The sequence below is a fragment of the Dermacentor silvarum genome, chromosome 1, assembly GCF_013339745.2.
Source record: "Dermacentor silvarum isolate Dsil-2018 chromosome 1, BIME_Dsil_1.4, whole genome shotgun sequence".
Classification (NCBI taxonomy): Eukaryota; Metazoa; Arthropoda; class Arachnida; order Ixodida; family Ixodidae; genus Dermacentor; species Dermacentor silvarum.
Window position 1 is genome coordinate 193061292 of NC_051154.1, and position 21481 is coordinate 193082772.

Here is a 21481-nt window from a genome sequence, read left to right on the forward strand (position 1 = left end):
GGAGTCTTAATTGCCAAAGGGACGCCAAACAGAAAAACAGTTCGAGTTGTATTTGTAAAAAATTGTCTTCTGCAACACCAAAAAAGCCACTTTTACTGTGAGAAGAGACTTGGTAAGCCAAAAGCCATAAAAAACGAAAGACAGGTGGCGATGCCACTTTGAAGTTCCTGCACCAGCCAGCAGTGACATTTTGAATTTTGACGGCATCTGCACGAGCGTGGTTAAGTTCATGTCAACAAAGGTAGGCTGCATTATATTGTAGAAGAGCCAAACACTGAACTTGGCAAGTTTGGAGAACTTTTACTGCACCACGACAGCTGAAATATATAAAAATTCCTTGAAATGTGTGATGTCACGCTGTTGTACCAACGCTGGGGTTCTGGCACGATACTAAGAGAAGTAATTTAATTTTGACCTTTATTTTCCCTTCCAATATTCAACCTATGAAATTAGGTCATATAGTCTTTTGAATGAATACTTTATTGCTTTGAGCTGTTTCATTTTTGTCCAAATAAAACAATTATATGTGTGTCTCAAGAAAAAAAGTGCCAAACAGAATTTTAAGCCTGCAAAATGTTCTCTGTTTTGTCACGATAAGGCTCTGCAAAAAATAAAATTCTGCTATAAAGTGCTAACATGGGCCACTTACTACATGTCTGAAAAAAAAAAAAAAATGAGTAACAGCGTAAGAACAGGACGTGCAGACTGAGCCAGACAAAGTGCTTCATCTTTCTCAGTCTGTGCACTCCATTCTTTGTGCTGTTACTCCTTTTTTCTTTTTTTTTTCAATAATATTCTAACTGAAACACGTTTTTGAACAACGAAAGAATCGTCATCTCCTTATGGATAGTGGGCAAACAGTTCTGCCTTGTGGTGAAGTACACATTGTGGTTTTTGCAGAAAACATTTGTGTTCTACAGTAGAATTCAAACTTTCGGTTAATTCAAACAAATTTGAAATTTTTGGTTGGCCTGCTATGTTTTCAATGTATTTTAAAGCCACCTAATTCAAACTACGTCATTGCGTTAATTCATACTTTTTGCTTGTCCGTGCCGGAAAATATCTGCTGCCTTTGTCGCTTCTAGCTGAACATTTGCGTTCTTATATCACCAACAGTCGCAAATAAAGCTGATTGCCTGCATACACATGTCAAAGCTGGCAAACTAGCCAAAAAAAAAAAAAAACCCGAGCCGGCAAGGGTGGCGTGTACGAAAATGACGCGCCTGACCCTCGGCCATCTCACCTTTTCCCGTTGCATGCGGCGCACGTGTCAAAGCTATCAAAGCGGCTGAACCACGTGCACCAACAGAATCGTGTGTTAAAAATTAAAAAAAAAAAACGAGGTAACTCCGAGGTCTTCCTGGCCCCAGTTCCACACTCCTCAGGTCGTTTTCGTGCAGGCACTAGTTGGTCCCTTATATGTACGATTATGCGAGATCCCTCCAATTTGCAGTGAGAGAGAGAATCTCCAAATTATTTTCGACGATATGTATCCAAACAACGCAAAACTCCTTTCTTACAATATATTAAATGGGCTATTAGAAAATCACTTATTGGAGTTAAAAACAAAAACCGTCATAGCGACAGATGCCTCGTAATCAGAAGAAAAATCTGGAATTGGAATTTTCCCTTCCACTTCTGACTGGTCGTTCTCCTTAAGACTTCCAGACTACATACCAGTATTTCTAGCTGAGTTTCTGGCGGTTACATTGGTTCTACGAAAAGTGGATTCATCAATCTCGAGAGTTGTAATAGTAACGGATTCTTTGTAATTATGTTCAGCTCTCACTGCAAATAGTGACTCACAAGTTTCACGTACATTTCAATCTCTTATACCTTCTAACTTAATACTAATTAGATTGGTATGGGTGCCTGGTCACAAAGGATTACTTATCAATGAATTAGCTGACAGCTTAGCAAGAGCTGCCCTTAGTGGTCCAATCCTTCCGATTCTTCCTGTATCAGCTTACATAACCGCGGCTAGGTCCAGGAGACGGGCAGTCATGCAAGACTCCTGGAACCTGCCATTAATAAATCTAACTGATTATCGACACCTTCTATTTCCTTGGAACAGAAAATTCTGCCATAATAGAAAACTTGAAGTCCTCTTTACCAAATTCAGATGTCGCATTCCTACATTAAACTTTTATCTGCATCTATTTGGTCTGGCGCCCTCCTCCTTGTGATGATGATGATGATGATCCACAGTACAAATGGCACATACCCACCGTGGGGGATCGGCCAAGAATTGGGCAGTTTGGAGAAAATGGATTTTTAAAAAATTTGAAAAATATAAAAAGAAAGAAAAAAGGAAGATGAATTCTACTCGGTGTTCTAATTACTTATTATAATTGACTATTTTAGGAAGGCAGTCGATTCGAATTAATGATAAAGTTTTGCATTGCAGTGCAAACATTCTGGTGGCTGTACCCCAATGTGGAAGCTCCAAACGAAAGCAAGACGGGAGCGTTCATGCTGAGGCCAAGTTTGTTTAAAGGGTCCTCAAGCACCCTTTTCCTTACTGAGGAGAATCGTCGGCAAGCAAGGAGAAAGTGATCAATAGTTTCTGGTTCGCCGCACTGTATACACAAAGGAGATGCCGCCAAACCAGCCCTGTGTGTATAGAAATTTAGTGTCGGGATGCGGCAACGTATCCTGGTTAGTGTAATCTCTAATTTTCGTGTCGGGCAGAATTTACGATTCCAAGGGAATAGTAGATGGTGGTACTCAGAATGCGAAGCCATACTAGAATTATATATCTCATTCATCATTGTTAATCTCCTAAACCTAGCGGCAGTGATATAGGCGGTTGGGGGAACGGCAGTCGCCCTTCCACTAAGGGAGTTTAACGGAGCTTTTGGTCAAGGGAGATCGGCGATCTCCCTCAGCGGCTGAAGGGAGTACTCTCGTGCCCAGGCTTGTCGTTGTAAAGCTGAGAATTTAATTATGGTTTGCATTAAAAATAATGTCGAGTGTTTTTCAAAACAGTTCTGTTGAAATAAATAAACGTTCAAGTGCAAATCAGCATACTCGCCACGCCGCAAAGGACAACGCCTCCTAAAAAGTCTATTTAGGAGGCGTTGCAAAGGAACACAGAGAAGCACATGGTGGCTAGCGTCGCTGTCAGCACTGCTATGTTTAGCGAGTGCACTTTGATTTTTATCGAGGTGTATGTTTTTCGCATCAAATATAATAAATCGTATTTTTTATGGAAGGAGCGTTAATTATAATAGCTACGAGCGCAATTAGAAGTTACATTTTTGTAATTCTACAAACATCAAACGCCGCTGATAGCGCCTCTGGCGGCTTCTTATGAAAACTAGTTATTGGTAAGGACCCCCCAGGGAAGCCTTTGCTAATGAATCTGCACACTCATTCAAAGGCAAACCTTTGTGCCTGGGCACCCAAATTGAGCGAAGCAAACTCAAATGAGATGGAGCTAAAAGATGTAACTCTTGCAAAATTTTTGAGTCACTACGCGTTGTAAGCGATGAACATAGAGAGAGTGAGTCAGTGATAATAGCAACTGTTGAATGAGAGGGGTTCAACTTCCGTAATGCTAAAACCACAGCTAAGAATTCCGCTGTGTAGATAGGAGTAAAATCTGGAAGTCTAATCGAATAGGACCAATCTAGCGATTGAGAAAAAATTCCTACACCTGCCTTTTCGTGGTTCTGTGATGCATCTGTAGCTATTATAGCATTGGTCTGAATATGACACAAGTGATCATGCAGCATGGCATTGAGAATTCATGAAGATAAAAGTTTTGCATTATTTGGGTAGATGTTATCAAAAATTATTTCTAGAGAGAGGGTAGTAGACTTTGCAGGAGTTATATTATAGAGCTTAACATGCAATGGCTCCAGTATTGCTTGCGCAAAAACCACCTGTGGCGTGTGAAAACGGGGCCAGTGGACATTAAAAAATAAAGTGGGCTGACTGATAAACACTGTCTGGTGTCTTCTGAAAGGTGATTCGTGCAGTCGCAGAAAGGTTTGGACTGTTAGTAGTCTGAATCTAGCCATTAACGATGGCAATCGCGCTTCCAGGTAAAGCACAGCATTCGATACGAATTTGGGGAGGCCAAGGCAGAGTCGGAGCGCATCCCGTTCTATTAAAACAAGGGGACGAATTTTGTACGCGGCAGTTCCAGAGAACAGAACACATCCAAATTCTAATACTGGCCTGACATACATGCTGTATATCATTAGTAGTGTGTCTCTTCGCATGCCAGACCTATTGTTGCTCAGCCGTCGTAATATTCCGAGAGCACGGCCCCCTTTTTATTGCGATAGCAATTATATGGACACTTCAACCGGATTTCTGCCGTCGTCGTCGCCGTCGCCGTAAGGTTCCCTATAGATAAAATCTTCGCCGCGCGCCGTATGCCCGAGCGGAAGCGTGCGGGGACGCGCGCTATCACGGAGAGCGAACGCACTCAATCTCCCACGCGCAAGCAAGGAAGCAGGAAGCCAGCGCCGGAGGGAGCAAGGGGGGGGGGGGGGGCGCACTTCTCTGCCAACAACCGCGCTCGTCGCTCGCTCGCACCGTCTCTTATCTCCACACGGCTCTGACCTTTATGCGCCGTGCTCAGTTTCCGTTGAAGCGATAAACCGCACGTACCTTCGCCCGCGGCGGCGTATGCTTGCTGCCAGCGTTTTGACAGTCGTTGTCTGCTGTCATTCAGTGTGATCTCTTCGTGTTTGTGCGCGCTCACACCACGCTTGTTCATTCAGTTCGTAATAGTCGGGCCACATTTTCCAACGCACGCTACACATGCAATGCTGACCGGATCGGCAGTGCAGCGCTACAGGTGTGTCCCTTCGCACGCGCTGCCCACGGGAAGCGCTTCTCATCAACACCACCGTTTCACACGCGCCTTCTCGTGGTCATCGAGTCTCTCTTCATGTCGGTCTACTTACGCCGCAGCACACCTGCTTACTTAATCAGCTCATGTCTACTACAATTCATATTGCTACTAAAGCCGCTCACCTTACTTCGTATGACATTGCTGTGTTGCTATCGCATTCATTGCTTCGCCCTTCGGGCGAAACTGTGACATTTTTTTTAGCAATATACTCAATATGCGGTCGCCAATTGAGTTTATTGTCATAAATCACCACAAGGTACTTGGTTTGTTCAACTTGGGGGATGACTTTGTTCTGATAACAGAGAGTTAAATACACTGGACTACTTAGCGGAAAGACCAGCACCGCACTCTTGTTAACGTTCAGAGATAGGTGAATTACTTCCAACCATTTTTCAAGTGTGTTGAGATAAGCTTGCAATTTTCCGTAAAGAGACTGAATGTCGTCTGCAGAAGCAAAAAATGCAGTATCATCTGCGTAAACCTGTGTGTTAACATCAGCCTGACAAGGTAGTAAAAGCTCAATGATACGAATCTCACGGGGTCACGAAAAATATTCGTATTAGCCGAAATTCGTATCATCGAAACAATTAAAATTACTGTCGAAGCTCGATAATTCGAACTCGAAGGGGCCCGAAAATTTGTTCGAATTAAAAGGACGTATTTTTGAAGTATTCGTGCACCATAGCACGATGCACGAACGGTGCGAGTCGTGAAATATCGCGGCGCGCAAGCGCATAGCAAGCGCGGGCCACGAAACTGCCCACACCGGCTAACGGTCGCTTCCCGATAACGACAGAAAACGAAGCTTCAGGGAGCGAGCGGGCGGCGCCGGCACACGGGTGCGCGCGGAGACCGTCGAAGGTGAGGGAGGAGGGTGGCAGGGAAGCGGATTTGGCCGCGTCAACTCCGCCGCTTCAGTGGCTCCCCTCGCCCTCCCTCTCAACTCCCTCGTAGCTCTCTCACCTTCGACTCCGTGCGCACATCTCCGTGCGCGCCCGCCGCCGTGCTGGCGCAGCTGAAGTTTCGTTTTCTGCCGTTATCGGGAAGCGAGCGTTTGCGGGCGTGGCAGTTTCGTTGGCCCGACTGTGCCTCCGCCGCTGCTTCCCTCTGCGCTGCTGCCGCAGCGTGTAAGGTCAACATGTGACTAGAAAATAGAGGAGAAGGGTTCACTGCCATTTTATCCGCGTGGCTGAGACGTCGGCACTAGTGTGGGCTAGAATACGGTTGTCTAGAACACTCTAGTCGGCACGTACACGCTTGTTCCGGCGCGATGCAGAAACGGTGACCTTGCAATTTGATAGAGAGGGAAATTTCCGCCGCGGGTTCTTTTTTCTTTTTTTTTTCCGTTCCTTCGCGCGCGGCATTGAGGGGTCTCTCCTGAGCTTTTGCTCTATGGCGGTGTCGGAGCAATGCCGGTCGGAGGCGCCCCCGCGTTATTTGGCGCGCTGCTAAGAGCATTGTCGGTGCGCGGTATGTTCGAAATAAGCGTGTTCGAATTAACGAGATTCGACTGTAGCTAAATTAAAGAGTCAGAGGTGAACTCACTCAGGCACATGCACGTAAAAAGCATTTATTTCTTGAAGCGCCACTGCTTCAAACTCTTCGCGCCCAGTCGCGGAGTCCGCGCTGTCCGGCGCCGCGCCTCCGCACCAAAAGAGAAGGAGAGAAAGCGCGTGAATGCGCGCTGTTCTCTATCGCATTCATTGCTTCGCCCTTAGAGCGAAACTGTGACATTTTTTTTAGTAATAATATTACTTTAGCGAGTTTCCATTGCAATGGTATCCTAGCCTTCTCCATAGAATGATTAACTAGAGCCAATTATACATCAGGATACTCCTTATACAAAATTTTTATCCTTGTGCTCATACTGTGATGAAGACGAAACAATAGAACACTTCTTCCTCTCATGCCACCGTTTTTCCTCATTAGGAAAACACGCCTTAGAAGAAAAATTTCACAGTGCTGGATTGAATATTATGATACCCAATAGTCTGTCTTTTGGTGCCTTTCTCTCGGACATTGTCATAGGGATGTTGGTGCAGCTGTTGTGGGGTATATAATTGAATCAGGACGATTTCCCTGCTAAATTCTTAAATTTTATATGAATAAATTGCTTTAGTCATTCAACATTTTTTCAAAAGTGATCCTTATTAGACTCCGATAATTGTTTTCCTTCAATCACCCGATTCTTGGCCAATCCCCCATAGTGGGTACGAGCCACCCTCGAAGGCAAGCAAGCAAGTAAACACCGAGGCAGGCGCGGCATGTACACACGAAAATGCGTAAGTACGAAAGCGTTACCCTCAGCTAATCCGAACGCCAACGCGTGTTATCCATGGTAAAAACGACGTTAGTACAGCGCGAAGGACAGGGACTGGTGAGAGACGTTTTATCGTTCCATCACCGGCTGCGCCGCCGTTCGCATCATGCCGCCTCGAGGGAAGTATCGAATTGGCTGCAATAGAAGTTGCTGCTGGAGTGACGAAGATTTTAGTAGCACTGAAATATGGGATATCGAAGAGCACACTGACGACCATCATGAAAGCGAAGCTTCGAAACAATGCAAACCGAATGCGGCACGGAGGCGTGCCGCGTAGTACAGCACCAACGGCATGGTGCGGGGCGTGCGCCGGTACGCTATATATATATATATATATATATATATATATATATATATATATATATATATATATATATATATATATAGTGGTTCAGATAGTGGGGAAAGGATGCTATTTCTGCTGCCCAGAAGGGAGCACGGCTCAGCATCAGGGGGAAGGGGAGAGGGGGAAGTAAAGAAAGGGGGGATGAGGGAGAAGGGGTAGGTAGGGTGTGGAAGTGATCAGCGGCAGCAGCTCGCCGTGGCAAGGGCCGCAAGGGGCAGGCAGGCGGGGGCCCCCTACAGGGAGGCAAGTCCGGTACGCTATCGGATACGGCGTCTCTCTCATTTTTGCGCAAATGTGCGCAGTTGTGCGTGCGGCACCGTGTGCATTACGCCAGTTTCAACGATTTGGAACAACCACCTATCTTTCCTCAAAGGGAACGGCCGCTCAAGCGTTCCTGTCGATAGAGGGGCTTTACGCGGCCCGACTCGGCGAGAACACTGCACCACGCGCAGCCGCCACGCAATGTTGCGAAGGGTCGGCGGTTACCACACCGTTATCAGGCGATCACGGTTCGGCGGCGCTTCGTTTACGCGTTGCCGATTGCTGATAACGGTTCGCGGTGACGTTTTGTCTTTCGAACATCGCTTTTTCTTTTCGCCCGAAGCGACGCAGATAACACGGCTCTTGGGTGGCTGACGCACAGTCTGCCTATTGACCCTTTTCGCGGAGCAGTTTGTTTTAGAGAAACGAGATGGCGCTCACGGCGGCGCGCCAAGAACGAAACGAAACAGCATGTGCTCAATCAGGTGAGGATAGACTAGTTAGTGCAGTGGCTCCACTGGCACAAAGCGAGTGGGAAAGGGCAGAGAAGAGGGTTCCTGGTAGCACGTCGACAGGTCCTGATGGCCTCCCAATTATGTTGATAAAGACATTGGGCCCAAAATCTAAGAAAGCATTAAGAGAGGCAGTGAGCAAAATGATAATGGACGGTAAAGCCCCCGACGGGTGGAGACTGAGCAGGATGAGCATGATATATAAGGGAAAGGGGGACAAAGCCGACATAAACAACTACCGTCCCATAACAGTGACGTCAGTGGTTTACAGGGTGGTGATGCAGATTGTAAAGGACAGACTGCAGGCATGGGTGGAGAGCGAGGAGGTGCTGGGGGAACTACAAAATGGGTTCCGGAAACAAAGAAGGTTAAAAGATAATCTGTTCTCATTGACACAGTGTATTGAAATAGCAGAAAAGGAACACAGGCCCCCATGGCTTGCATTTCTGGATATCAAGGGAGCCTATGATAGTGTAATCCAAAAGGATTTGTGGGACATAACGGGCACTCTAGATGTGGAAAATGGAGTAAGAAATCTTTTAAAAGATATCTATAAAAGTAACAAGGTGCTTATAAAATGGGAAAACAATGTATCTGGGCCTATAGAGATACAGCAGGGGCTTAGGCAGGGGTGCCCTCTGTCACCTCTGTTGTTCATGCTGTATTTACAAGGATTAGAGAAAAAATTAGAGAGGAGCGGACTTGGCTTCAACCTCTCCTATTTCAAGCAAGGAGAATGGATTAAACAGTCATTACCAGGACTGATGTATGCGGATGACATTGTACTTATGGCTGACAGCAAGGAAGACTTGCAGAGATTAATGGACATCTGTGGTAAAGAGCGAGATAGCTTAGGTTTGAAGTTTAGTAAAGAAAAATCGGCAGTCATGACTTTTAATGATAATCAGGGCAGCGAGCATAAAATACAGGAGGTTACGTTGGAGGTGGTGGATATGTACAAATATCTTGGAGTGTGGATAAACTATGGGGCTGAGTACCTAACGAAACATGAAAAATATGTGACAGCTAAAGGTAGCAGAAATGCAGCTGTGATGAAAAATAGGGCACTGTGGAATTACAATAGGTACGAAGTGGTGAGAGGGATTCGGAAAGGGGTGATGGTCCCTAGTTTTACTTTCGGCAATGCGGTCCTGTGCATGAGATCAGAGGTTCGAGCAAGGTTGGAAGTTAAGCAGCGAGGGGTAGGTAGACTGGCTCTGGGAGCACACGGAAATACACCAAATCAGGGGGTACAGGGTGACATGGGATGGACGTCATTCGGGGGCAGGGAAGCCAGCAGCAAGATAGAATTTGAGGAGCGATTGAGAGAAATGGCAGAAAAGCGGTGGGCAAGGAGAGTTTTCAGTTATTTGTACATGAGGAATGTTGATACAAAATGGAGGAAGCTGACCAGAAAACTGTCAATCAAATATTTGGACTGCAGGAGGGGTGCAAACCAGGAAACAGCGGTTAAGAAAAAGGTTAAGGAAACAGAGAGGAGTCTGTGGAAAACAGGGATGCAGACGAAATCAGCACTGGGAACATACCGAACTTTCAAGCAAGAAATTGCCAAAGAAAATATCTACGATAATTCTAGGGGAAGCTCTTTGTTGTTTGAAGCCAGGATGGGAGTATTGCGGACTAAGATGTACCGAGTCAAGTACCAAGGTATAGACACGTTGTGCTGTGTGTGTGGAGAAGAGGAGGAAACGGCTGAACACCTCATACTTTTCTGTAAAGGGCTTAACCCTACAGTGCAAAGCAACGGGGCTGATCTTTTAAAGCATTGGGGTTTAGGGACAGTGAAGGCAAAATAGACTTTAAGCGGGTAGAAATAACCAAACAGAGGTTATCTGATTGGTGGATAGAATCAAGGCAGGGGTGAAATTTCACCCACCACAAAGTACAACACATGTTAATAGTCATGGCTAGGTGGCGTATGCCACCGCCCGGTTTAAAGGGTTTAGCCTCATCCATCCATCCATCCATCCATCCATCCATTAAAATACCTATATAAGAAAAGTACCGCCATCCTTTGATAAACGCTGCTTCTTTCTCTCCTGTATCTCCGATTGGACGATGATAGCGCGCGCTTTTCAGTTCTTTATATTTACTTTTTTTCCGCCTCAGAGCCATGTTGAAAGTCCTCTGCGCAGTCGCTGGCGGCGGCGGCGGCGCGCGCCCGGCCTGAAAGATTCGTGGACTTTCTAGGTGCGCCACCGTCGACTTGGCTTTCGCAAGCAAAAAGTAAAGAAAAAAGCAAGCGCTTTAGGAGAGGAGGCGGCGGAGGAAAGAGTAAATGGCGGTACTTTTCTTATATAGGGACTTTACGCGCCATACCTCTCCTCGGCGACCGCGCATGAATACGAAACCATTACCGCTTCTACCTTGCTTCTGTGCGATCAACTGTCGGAAATGCAAATGAGTTTTCACTAACCACCTGTGCTCCAATCATGCTGGCTTGAATCATGTGGATTGAAGAATTGTGCAGTATTTGGCTGCAAAAATAGTGACTGGCATGTTAAGGAATGGAATGAATCTTTGTGGCCAAGTTCGCGGACCGCTGCTGCAACTGTCCGAACGTGTTACCAGCACTTCGTTATGTACGGCTTTCCTCGAGGATACAGAAATTAGCTCATCCGCCAGCCTTGTATCGCTAACCTTCAAAGAAAGGGCTTCATCCCCAGAACGTTGGCAAGAGTGAGTACCACTCGTTAAACAATGACAAAGGGAGTAGCGCCGCTTCCTGTCATAGTAAGTTTCGCGCACGTTATCTATACACATCTGTCCCAAGTGGCAGGAAAACTTACGCCCACTTTATCGCCGACGTATCAAGAATAAGTGAATGGGTGCACACTTGAATATATGTGCACTGAATACGCACATTAAATGACGGACTACACATATGGCGCACGAATGGTCGAAACTGAATGTTTCGTGACGGTCCACAAGAGTAAGCGAGTTACTAGCTGTAATATATGTATATTTGCTACAAGGTATTACAATGTACAAAACAGCTACGTTTCAAGCCTTGTGCGCAGCAAGAACAAATGTATCGGAACTGAGCACACCCGCGAGCGATTAGGCAGAAAATAATCAGATAGTGGCCGCAGAGAGGAACCTCACTGAGTCAGAAACTGATAAGCCAAAGCCACTGCTTCAAAATATTTGCCGAATAAAGAACAGAGAGCAAGACACACCAATCCTGACTGAATTCATAATCGGAAAGCTTGGATAGCTTGGAATACATATTTAGCCCCACTCTTTAGAACAAGCACCATATACGCAGCTTGCGCCGTTTGGACATACCCAGTGAACCATTAATGTACCATAGATGTCCATAGAGCATCATGTTTGAGACATTGCGCACATCCTATAGATATCTATATTTCTCCAAACAACATTACAAATACGTACCTTGGATAATCTAAGTCGCATCCAGATCACGTTGCTGTAACATTGAAAGGATGTCGCAGCTGGACATAAGTAACCTCTAATAGATGTTCTTTTTGGGGATGCAGGAGGTCCATAGAGCATCTACTAGATCTTTCTTGTTGATGCTATAATGAGCTGCATACCTGCAAGTGCCACAGCAGATGTACTATCGAATACAAATGAAATGCGAACAGCAGAGTGTGTGGCCAAAGCGTAGCTAAAAGCACAGTGTGCGGCGGCGGCCAGCCACTTGTACACATGCATGTGGTTTCGATGCGGAGTGCGGGGCTGCTTGTCCTAGTGCGTATTACGTCACCTGTATTTTGTTTGAAGCTTGTATTTGCACCCCGCCATTGCAGTGCCATTCCTATCTGTGATTACTTTTAAGGTGGCTAGCACTGTTGTTGCGCATCCAATGCAATACATTTTTCGTGCTATTCAAATTACGATTAGACACTGGCAGCTTTGATGGTGGTAACAAAAGCAAAGCAATGCACGTTAGCAAGCTTGGTGCATGCCAGCTATATCCCACTACAGATGTAGCAATGGTGCTAGTCACCATAACACTGTACTGCCAGGTGGGTATGGCACTGCCGAGGAGAGATGAGAAAACAACTTTCGGACAAAATACGGGTGACGTTTATCGCAATAGGGCGAGCAGCGCTGCACTCTTCCTCGAGAACTACATCCCCACGCACGTGCACGACTGGCCGACGACATGCACCGTATGCCTTTAGTTATACTTCGGCCACAGGCTCCGCTGTTCGCATTTAATTTGTCCTCGATGGTACATCTGTTGAGGCACACTAATAGCACAGTTACCCCCATTGTCGGCATGTAGCTGGTTACTTTCCATGAAATGTTTTGTTAACGTGTGAACGTGTGAATGTGAAAATATAAATTGCAACACTTATTAAGGTGAAATCCTTAGATGGCTCAATGGTCGAAAAATCCGATGTCCAGCATTGCAGCACCAAAATTCAATGGCACCAAAATTGGGGATTGAACCTTCGACCTTTGGTGTTAATTAGGTTGAAGCGAATTAAGGCATAGTTCATTAAGATAGAGTTAATTGAGGCACTCTAACCCACGGCCTTTGTTGGGAGTCGAAACCACTTGGTGATATGGGCGAACCGGCCACATCTCCAAATTATCTCCAAGTTGGATTCCAACTGACATGGTGAAGGTAGAGTCGAACCCACTACCTTGGGTGTTCATTAGAGCGAAGTTACTTAAGGCAAGTTAATTATGGCAGAGTTAATTAAGGCACTCGAACTCTCGACCTTTGGGGGAAGTCGAACCCACGACTTTTAGTGTTAATTAAGACAAAGTTAATTAAGATACAATTAAGGCACTTAAACCCTTGACCTTTGGTGGGAGTATAGCCCGCAACCATTGGTGTTAATTATGACAAAGCTAATTAAGGCACTCGAGCCCACAACTTTGGTAGGAGAAAACAATAGGAAGTAACAACGCATGCGAATAAGAATGACAAATAATTTAATTTTAATGCTTCGTGAGTGCGCAGGCTTCTGCCTTCATCCTCTTCAGTGTTCGCTAAAGTGACTTGCAACATTTATATATAGTTCTAGCGCTCATCAAAATGCGAAAACTGTGCTAACAAAATCGTAAATCTGCATTTTGATCATTATGCATCATTACAAATCCTGCAATGGATAAATGAAAAATAGTGAGTTCAGTAAGCACTAGGTAAAGCACACCAGTGAAACCCACAATGTCATACCAATGTTACTTTTTTATTTATACAACTGATAAAGCTTTATTACAAAAATGATCGGCCCCCAGCCACGCACATGTATGAAATTATTCACTACATGTTCTCGCTGTATAGAAACAGGTTAAACGCGTATCTAAAAAAAAAAAAGCGTAATCAAAAACAGATTCTTGAAAATTAAACTTCATTAAAACACAAGTAACGAGTAGGCACAAAATGACTAGTAGGCACAGTGCCACAATTATAATTAAAAATAATAAAACTGATTAGTAAGAGGTGGTATCACATACTAATTAATGACCAAAAGTGCATGGCCTGCTTGCCAGCACCTGCTTCTTGGGCCACCGGATTCAAAATAGAAAGCCAGTACTTTCTAGCTGCATTGAAAAATATATGATAAAATAAATTCCACGCAAGCAGAATCCAGAGATGGAATGTTCATTTTCATAGGCAACTTGGTCAGGCAGCTTCTCAGATCACAAAACCCGCCGCGGTTGCTCAGTGGCTATGGTGTTGGGCTGCTGAGCACGAGGTCGCAGGATCGAATCCCGGCCACGGCGGCCGCATTTCGATGGGGGCGAAATGCGAAAACACCCCTGTGCTTAGATTTAGGTGCACGTTAAAGAACCCCAGGTGGTCCAAATTTCCGGAGTCCCCCACTACGGCGTGCCTCATAATCAGAACTGGTTTTGGCACGTAAAACCCCATAATTTAATTTTTTTTTCAGATCACAAAAGTGCCAATAACATAATGCTGCCAGAGACTTAGAGATAGGCATTGCAAATGAGAAATATCCCCGACACTTGAAGAGGAACGCCGGAAACCAAGCGATACAAACATGTGCGAAAATTAACCATCAAAACATTGCCTCCAGAACATTCCCGTAAGCACTCCGCAAGGCGAACAAACGTACCACAAATAGCAGTCAGAAGCACAGCTCTAAATTTCAGCATGCAACTGTACAGTTCTGCCTAGTATATATGTACTTGAGCCATGGTCAACCGCACAAAAGTCGAAAAGACACAAATAAAGCACACGCTGCTCGCGCCCGGAACATTGCTGCGCACTTGCATCGAGGCGCGTGTTGCTGAATTTATATCAGTGGCGATGCGAAGTCAAAGCTGTTGCGAGTTCAAGCTTCTTTTTTTCTTTATAAACTGTCGTAATACATCAGCAAGTTAAAGGTTACGTATTTTCAACAGTTTACTAATAAATATAACTGAAAAATAAAGCATCTTTGTATGGAGAAAGAAGTTTGTATGAGAAAGAAGATGACGTAACCGAGACCGAAAGCATAGCGAAAAAATGGCGAAAGTATTGGCTTTTGCGCGCGGTGTCCGGCAGCAACGTTACTAGACCTCCAGCAGTGCGTGCAATGGTCGTGCTAAATTGCAAAATAATTAATTAAATACTTTTGCTCTCCTAGCTTCCCATTGTTAGGCATTAGAGACAATTTGCTTGTATTTATGCGGCATAGTGCGTGTATCTACTCATAAGGCACAATGTACGATCAATGCACGAGAGCTTTGAATGTGCAAGAGATGTCCAAATCATAAGGACATTCGACGTCCTCTGGATGACCCTTGACTGTGACGTACTAGTCGAACATACTATAGATGTAAACTGCACGTCATTAAATGTCTTGGATATTTGGCCTTTTGTGGTACATCCAATGGATATTTGTGGTTCACTGGGTAGCTTAATCAGCTCCAAAAGCGCTTTTGCATGTTCTCTGAAGCTGTGATCAAAGATTCGTGTCGTCCACCTAGTCACCGTCTATATCTCCGTAAACAGAGGTTTTCTAAGCCGCGCCGGCGTCATACACTTCCATTGTAAACAAGGAGGCAACGGATGCAGTTGAGGCAAGCAATGGACGTGTCACCACGTGATCAAACATGGCAGCGCCCACGGGATCGCTGTGAAAAGGGTCATATCTCTCAATAACTCTTTAAGCATTGTACTTAATTATGAACAGGTCCTGACAAATCCATTTTTCATGACAAAACCTAAATACGCATCGCACATGCAAACGCATCTCACATTTTTTAGCCTAAAAAAAAGCGTCGCGAAAGTCTGACGCTAGCGAAGCGAAATTCCTTGTCACCACGACTGAAACGTACATACATCGTGCGCACGGCATATACAGGGGGTCCCAACTATCCGGCATCAAGATTTTAAAATATGCAAATGCCACATTGCTGGACAGAACCAAGGTAATGTTTGAAGTCGCTTGAAGATACTCATATTTTTTTAATTCTGTCTAATCACATAATTAGTCTTAAATAATTATACTTCTGAAATATTATAATTAGATGAAAAGTGTCAATGAGAAAATTGTAGAGCAACATGAAATATCCTGATACAGCTTTCTGTGCTCAATACGTGTTACATAAAAGTGTTTTTCCATGCGTGAAAGAAGCCCGTGAATACACGCAAAATGGCCGTGCGACTCGCCCCTCGAGGCACTTTGCGTGTATTTCACACTCGGAAAAACTCTTTTATGTAGCATGTATTGAGCAACACAAAGCTGTGCAGGGAGTTTCTCATGTTGCTCTACAATTTTCTCATTGCCACTTTTCATCGAATTATAACATTTGAGTAGTATAATAATCAATTAAGACTAATTATGTAATTAGACAGAATCCAAAAAATAATCTATCTTCAAACGACGGCAAACAAAATTACCTCCAACTACGTGGCAATTGCATATTTTAAAATCTTGGTGCCGGATAGTTGGGACCCCCTGTATAGTACGCTACGGGCACTGCATGCATAAATCGGTGCTCCGTGAATATCACAACGCCCCCACAGTCTCTTAATGCGCTTGCAAGACAAGCTTTGGCATGCGAACTCTTACACAGTGAATGCAGCTCCAGAAACCACAAGACATCAAATTTTGGCCACGCTATTATAATTTCGCTTTCAACAGATCGAAAAGCGCAGACAAGCTCTCGAAACAAAGAAACGTAGCCTTATGCACTCTCCTTCCAAATTAACGCTAGAAAAGATAGCCCCTAATAGCATAAATAATACGTGCAACTTAAGAGTAAATGTGAACGCGTCCGTAGGAGGGGAAAATCCTAGGCTGGAAATGTCCATTTTTCGCACACAAGAAGCGCAGTGCCATAGAAACCACGCGAAGCTGTGCCAACAAAGCAGCCACTGAACGACTCTTCCCGCCAAAATTTCCCCGAACAGCCTTCACCTACGCGCCTCTCTATTTTTTCGCTCCCCAATCCCCCACCTAGGCGGATGTCGGCGCCGACTAGGCGGTGACCTTTATTCGGGTGCCGACTAGGTGGTGGGTGGGGGCATCCTATATGATCGGCCAGCAGCGTCAGGCCAGCGTGAAGCTGACGTCTCTGGCCAGTCAAAACTTTCGTGCTCGGCATTATGCAGCCCTACGCATCCGGGCCAGCATCCATGGCCAAGCCAGCGCCGACGGGGTCGGCAACATAAGTCGGCCTTTTTACGGCCCAAGCTCTTCAAGCCAACATGATTGGCTCCCAGCGATCTGCCGAGCGCCGCCTGATGGTTGGCCCTCATACCCCTTAAGCAATGGCTCATACCCCTGTCAGAAGAGAAGTGAAATTCTATGCTGGAATGATTAGCGGCAACGCAGCCAGCTGTGGAAGAAGACAACGACGACGAACATGGGGGCAGTGGTACGAGCGCTAACCGAGGGGCGCCATTGAGGAAGAAGACGATGACCAGCTGAGGAAGAAGACGACGCTCAAACCAATGCTGAAGATCATAGTTTTTTTTTCAACACGCGGACACAAATGTGGGCCCTTAACAGCTTGAAAATGGAGGCAGGGCTTGGAGTTCGGATCAGAGGACAGGTAGTCGGAACCAGCCGCCGTTTTGAAAAAGCTACACGATGCCGCACATTGTTCTTTCGGCGGACGCCGACTAGGCGGTGACCTTTATTCGGGTGCCGACTAGGTGGTGGGTGGGGGCATCCTATATGATCGGCCAGCAGCGTCAGGCCAGCGTGAAGCTGACGTCTCTGGCCAGTCAAAACTTTCGTGCTCGGCATTATGCAGCCCTACGCATCCGGGCCAGCATCCATGGCCAAGCCAGCGCCGACGGGGTCGGCAACATAAGTCGGCCTTTTGACGGCCCAAGCTCTTCAAGCCAACATGATTGGCTCCCAACGATCTGCCGAACGCCGCCCGATGGTCGGCCCTCATACCCCTTAAGCAATGGCTCATACCCCCGTCAGAAGAGAAGTGAAATTCTATGCTGGAATGATTAGCGGCAACGCAGCCAGCTGTGGAAGCAGACAACGACGACGAACATGGGGGCAGTGGTACGAGCGCTAACCGAGGGGCGCCATTGAGGAAGAAGACGATGACCAGCTGAGGAAGAAGACGACGCTCAAACCAATGCTGAAGATCATAGTTTTTTTTTCAACACGCGGACACAAATGTGGGCCCTTAACAGCTTGAATATGGAGGCAGGGCTTGGAGTTCGGATCAGAGGACAGGTAGTCGGAACCAGCCGCCGTTTTGAAAAAGCTACACGATGCCGCACATTGTTCTTTCGGCGGACGCCGACTAGGCGGTGACCTTTATTCGGGTGCCGACTAGGTGGTGGGTGGGGGCATCCTATATGATCGGCCAGCAGCGTCAGGCCAGCGTGAAGCTGACGTCTCTGGCCAGTCAAAACTTTCGTGCTCGGCATTATGCAGCCCTACGCATCCGGGCCAGCATCCATGGCCAAGCCAGCGCCGACGGGGTCGGCAACATAAGTCGGCCTTTTGACGGCCCAAGCTCTTCAAGCCAACATGATTGGCTCCCAGCGATCTGCCGAGCGCCGCCCGATGGTCGGCCCTCATACCCCTTAAGCAATGGCTCATACCCCCGTCAGAAGAGAAGTGAAATTCTATGCTGGAATGATTAGCGGCAACGCAGCCAGCTGTGGAAGCAGACAACGACGACGAACATGGGGGCAGTGGTACGAGCGCTAACCGAGGGGCGCCATTGAGGAAGAAGACGATGACCAGCTGAGGAAGAAGACGACGCTCAAACCAATGCTGAAGATCATAGTTTTTTTTTCAACACGCGGACACAAATGTGGGCCCTTAACAGCTTGAATATGGAGGCAGGGCTTGGAGTTCGGATCAGAGGACAGGTAGTCGGAACCAGCCGCCGTTTTGAAAAAGCTACACGATGCCGCACATTGTTCTTTCGGCGGACGCCGACTAGGCGGTGACCTTTATTCGGGTGCCGACTAGGTGGTGGGTGGGGGCATCCTATATGATCGGCCAGCAGCGTCAGGCCAGCGTGAAGCTGACGTCTCTGGCCAGTCAAAACTTTCGTGCTCGGCATTATGCAGCCCTACGCATCCGGGCCAGCATCCATGGCCAAGCCAGCGCCGACGGGGTCGGCAACATAAGTCGGCCTTTTGACGGCCCAAGCTCTTCAAGCCAACATGATTGGCTCCCAGCGATCTGCCGAGCGCCGCCCGATGGTCGGCCCTCATACCCCTTAAGCAATGGCTCATACCCCCGTCAGAAGAGAAGTGAAATTCTATGCTGGAATGATTAGCGGCAACGCAGCCAGCTGTGGAAGCAGACAACGACGACGAACATGGGGGCAGTGGTACGAGCGCTAACCGAGGGGCGCCATTGAGGAAGAAGACGATGACCAGCTGAGGAAGAAGACGACGCTCAAACCAATGCTGAAGATCATAGTTTTTTTTTCAACACGCGGACACAAATGTGGGCCCTTAACAGCTTGAAAATGGAGGCAGGGCTTGGAGTTCGGATCAGAGGACAGGTAGTCGGAACCAGCCGCCGTTTTGAAAGAGCTACACGATGCCGCACTTTGTTCTTTCGGTGGACGTTTCGAACGGAAGCTTGCAGCTTGGTGCGAGAACGCATCGTTTACACAAAATGACTCTGAAAATCTGGCTTTCAGACCAAACTTCTGTCGAATTTTAACTGCTGACGCCAACTTACAACTTACGTGCAGTTTTTTTTAAAGTGTTTTTAAGGGCGAGTCCGTATATAATGGACTTCTGATATAAGAACCACGTTTCACGGAACTATCGAGTCCGTTATAAATGGGTTCGATTGTATTATTGAATATATGTGAATGTTTCATTACAACACAAGTTAGTATGTTGCACCAAGTCATATTTATGAGAGCTGATAATTCAAACTTCTGATAATTCAAACAAAATCATGGGGTCCCCATGAGTTTGAATTATTGAGAGCCTACTGTACTTGATTGTCCTAGCTGGTAGCACAGCTTAAAGTTGCAGCATTTGTCCATCCTGGCCGACCATGGCTGTCCGCAATGATGGCATGGCACTGGTTTTGGACATAGCTTAAAAAAATTACTGCCAAATGGAAACAGGAACAACAAAATAGAAATTGGTGGATCTCAAATACAGCATATTTTTCAGACCCCATGGAACATTAAAGTGGGCTTCCGCCTATTAACCACAACTGATGTTGTATGGGCATGCCCCACCTTTCTTTCCTTCTCTCTTTTTTTATGTATGTGTCTCTATATGTTCTCTTATGTGATTGATCAAATCTTTTTCTCCTTCAGATCCATGCATCTGACCCAATCTTAGCACCAGGCCCAACCTCAGTGCCTGACACACCTCCTGACACCCCACCTACGCAGAGCGGCTCTAGCACTCCTCCACATCTACTGGATTGCCCAGGGTACTTTCTAGCTGTCTCAGCTGCTTCCATTGCATCAAAGCCAACCTCAGCACAGTTACCTGCGACACCAGCACGTGTGGTACCTTCTGTGGTCCCAGTATCATCGCCACCAAGGTCGGCAGGGGAAAGAGGTGAATGCTTCAAAGACATCGGTTGGTGTTTGCCTGTGCAGTGTAGTAAGACTTTCCAGGCGAATAGCTTTTTTTGGCTGCCATTTTGCATGGTTGGATGCAAGCTGGGTATCTCGCCGGGGGGTAGTCCGAGAAGTGCTGGTGCCTCTGTCATGGCTGATCACATTCTTTCAGGAACGAGCGCCATCATCACCGTCGGAGAAATATAGAGTGGGAAAGGGTGAATATAGAAAAGAAGGGCATTCACTGCTTGCGCCATGATCGCAGCCGCCGTCGGAGAAACCTGCCAGAGCAGGTGTCAGGGCGGCGATAGAGGGGCATGGCATTCACGGCTTGTGTTGTCACCACTGACTTTAGGAAAACCCGCCAGAGCCGGAGAGGGCAGTGGCTGAAAAAGAGGATAGCGTTTGTCACCGGCGCCACCATTCAGTGTTCTAGAAGCTTCACCCTTCGCTGTGTCAACCTTTATGGTATATACAGTGTGTTTATTTTTTTTCTTTCTTTCTTTTTTTTTTTTCAAATGTTAGCAGAATTTTTTTGATCACTGTGGATTATAGTGCAAATCTACTGATTGAGCAAATCTACTGATTGAGCAGGATTACTCAAAGAGGCAGACATTACATTGAAATGAAAGGCAGAATTTATTCACAAAATTTTACTAATGATCTTTTTAACTATTCACTTTAATGCACTTATTGCAATAATTGAATATATGAATTGAAACCTGTGATTTCATGAGGCACATTCACTTGGAACAAATTTTGACAGTAGCACCACTTTTGAGATAAGTTCTGTCAAACTTGCAGTAAAAATCCATTGTTGTCCCACTTTTAACTAAACACCTTTTTATGTATTTAAGCTAAAATATTACTGGAACACCAATACGTCATTCCACGCAAAATGTAATAGACCCCAAAAGTGACCATCGCCAATTCTCTTGGAAATAATTGGACATGTTCGTGATTGTGTGAATGAGGTTTCACCAAAGTATTTTTCTTGTAAAAATTTTTTTCATGGTGTAAGCACTCTTTGCAGTTTCCACGAGGATACAAAAGTTGGTTTGAAGTAAATTTTTTTTATTCAGGTGTAAAACTAGGTACAATAAATCTCATTTCAGAATTTTGTACTGGCATGGTTCTTTCATGTGATGTCACACGTGAACACATTTACTAATAGACCTCTTTTGGGG

At 45.9% G+C, this 21481-nt stretch overlaps 1 protein-coding gene across 1 annotated transcript in view; it reads left to right on the forward strand.

Annotated features, from left to right (window-relative positions):
* Positions 1 to 21481, forward strand: part of LOC119436577 (cyclic AMP-dependent transcription factor ATF-6 alpha-like) — a 126862-nt gene that overhangs the window by 36232 nt on the left and 69149 nt on the right. The window contains exon 4 of the mRNA XM_037703462.2: positions 20043 to 20292. Within this exon, the coding sequence (XP_037559390.1) occupies positions 20043 to 20292 (250 nt within the window). The remainder of the gene's footprint in view (positions 1 to 20042; positions 20293 to 21481) is intronic.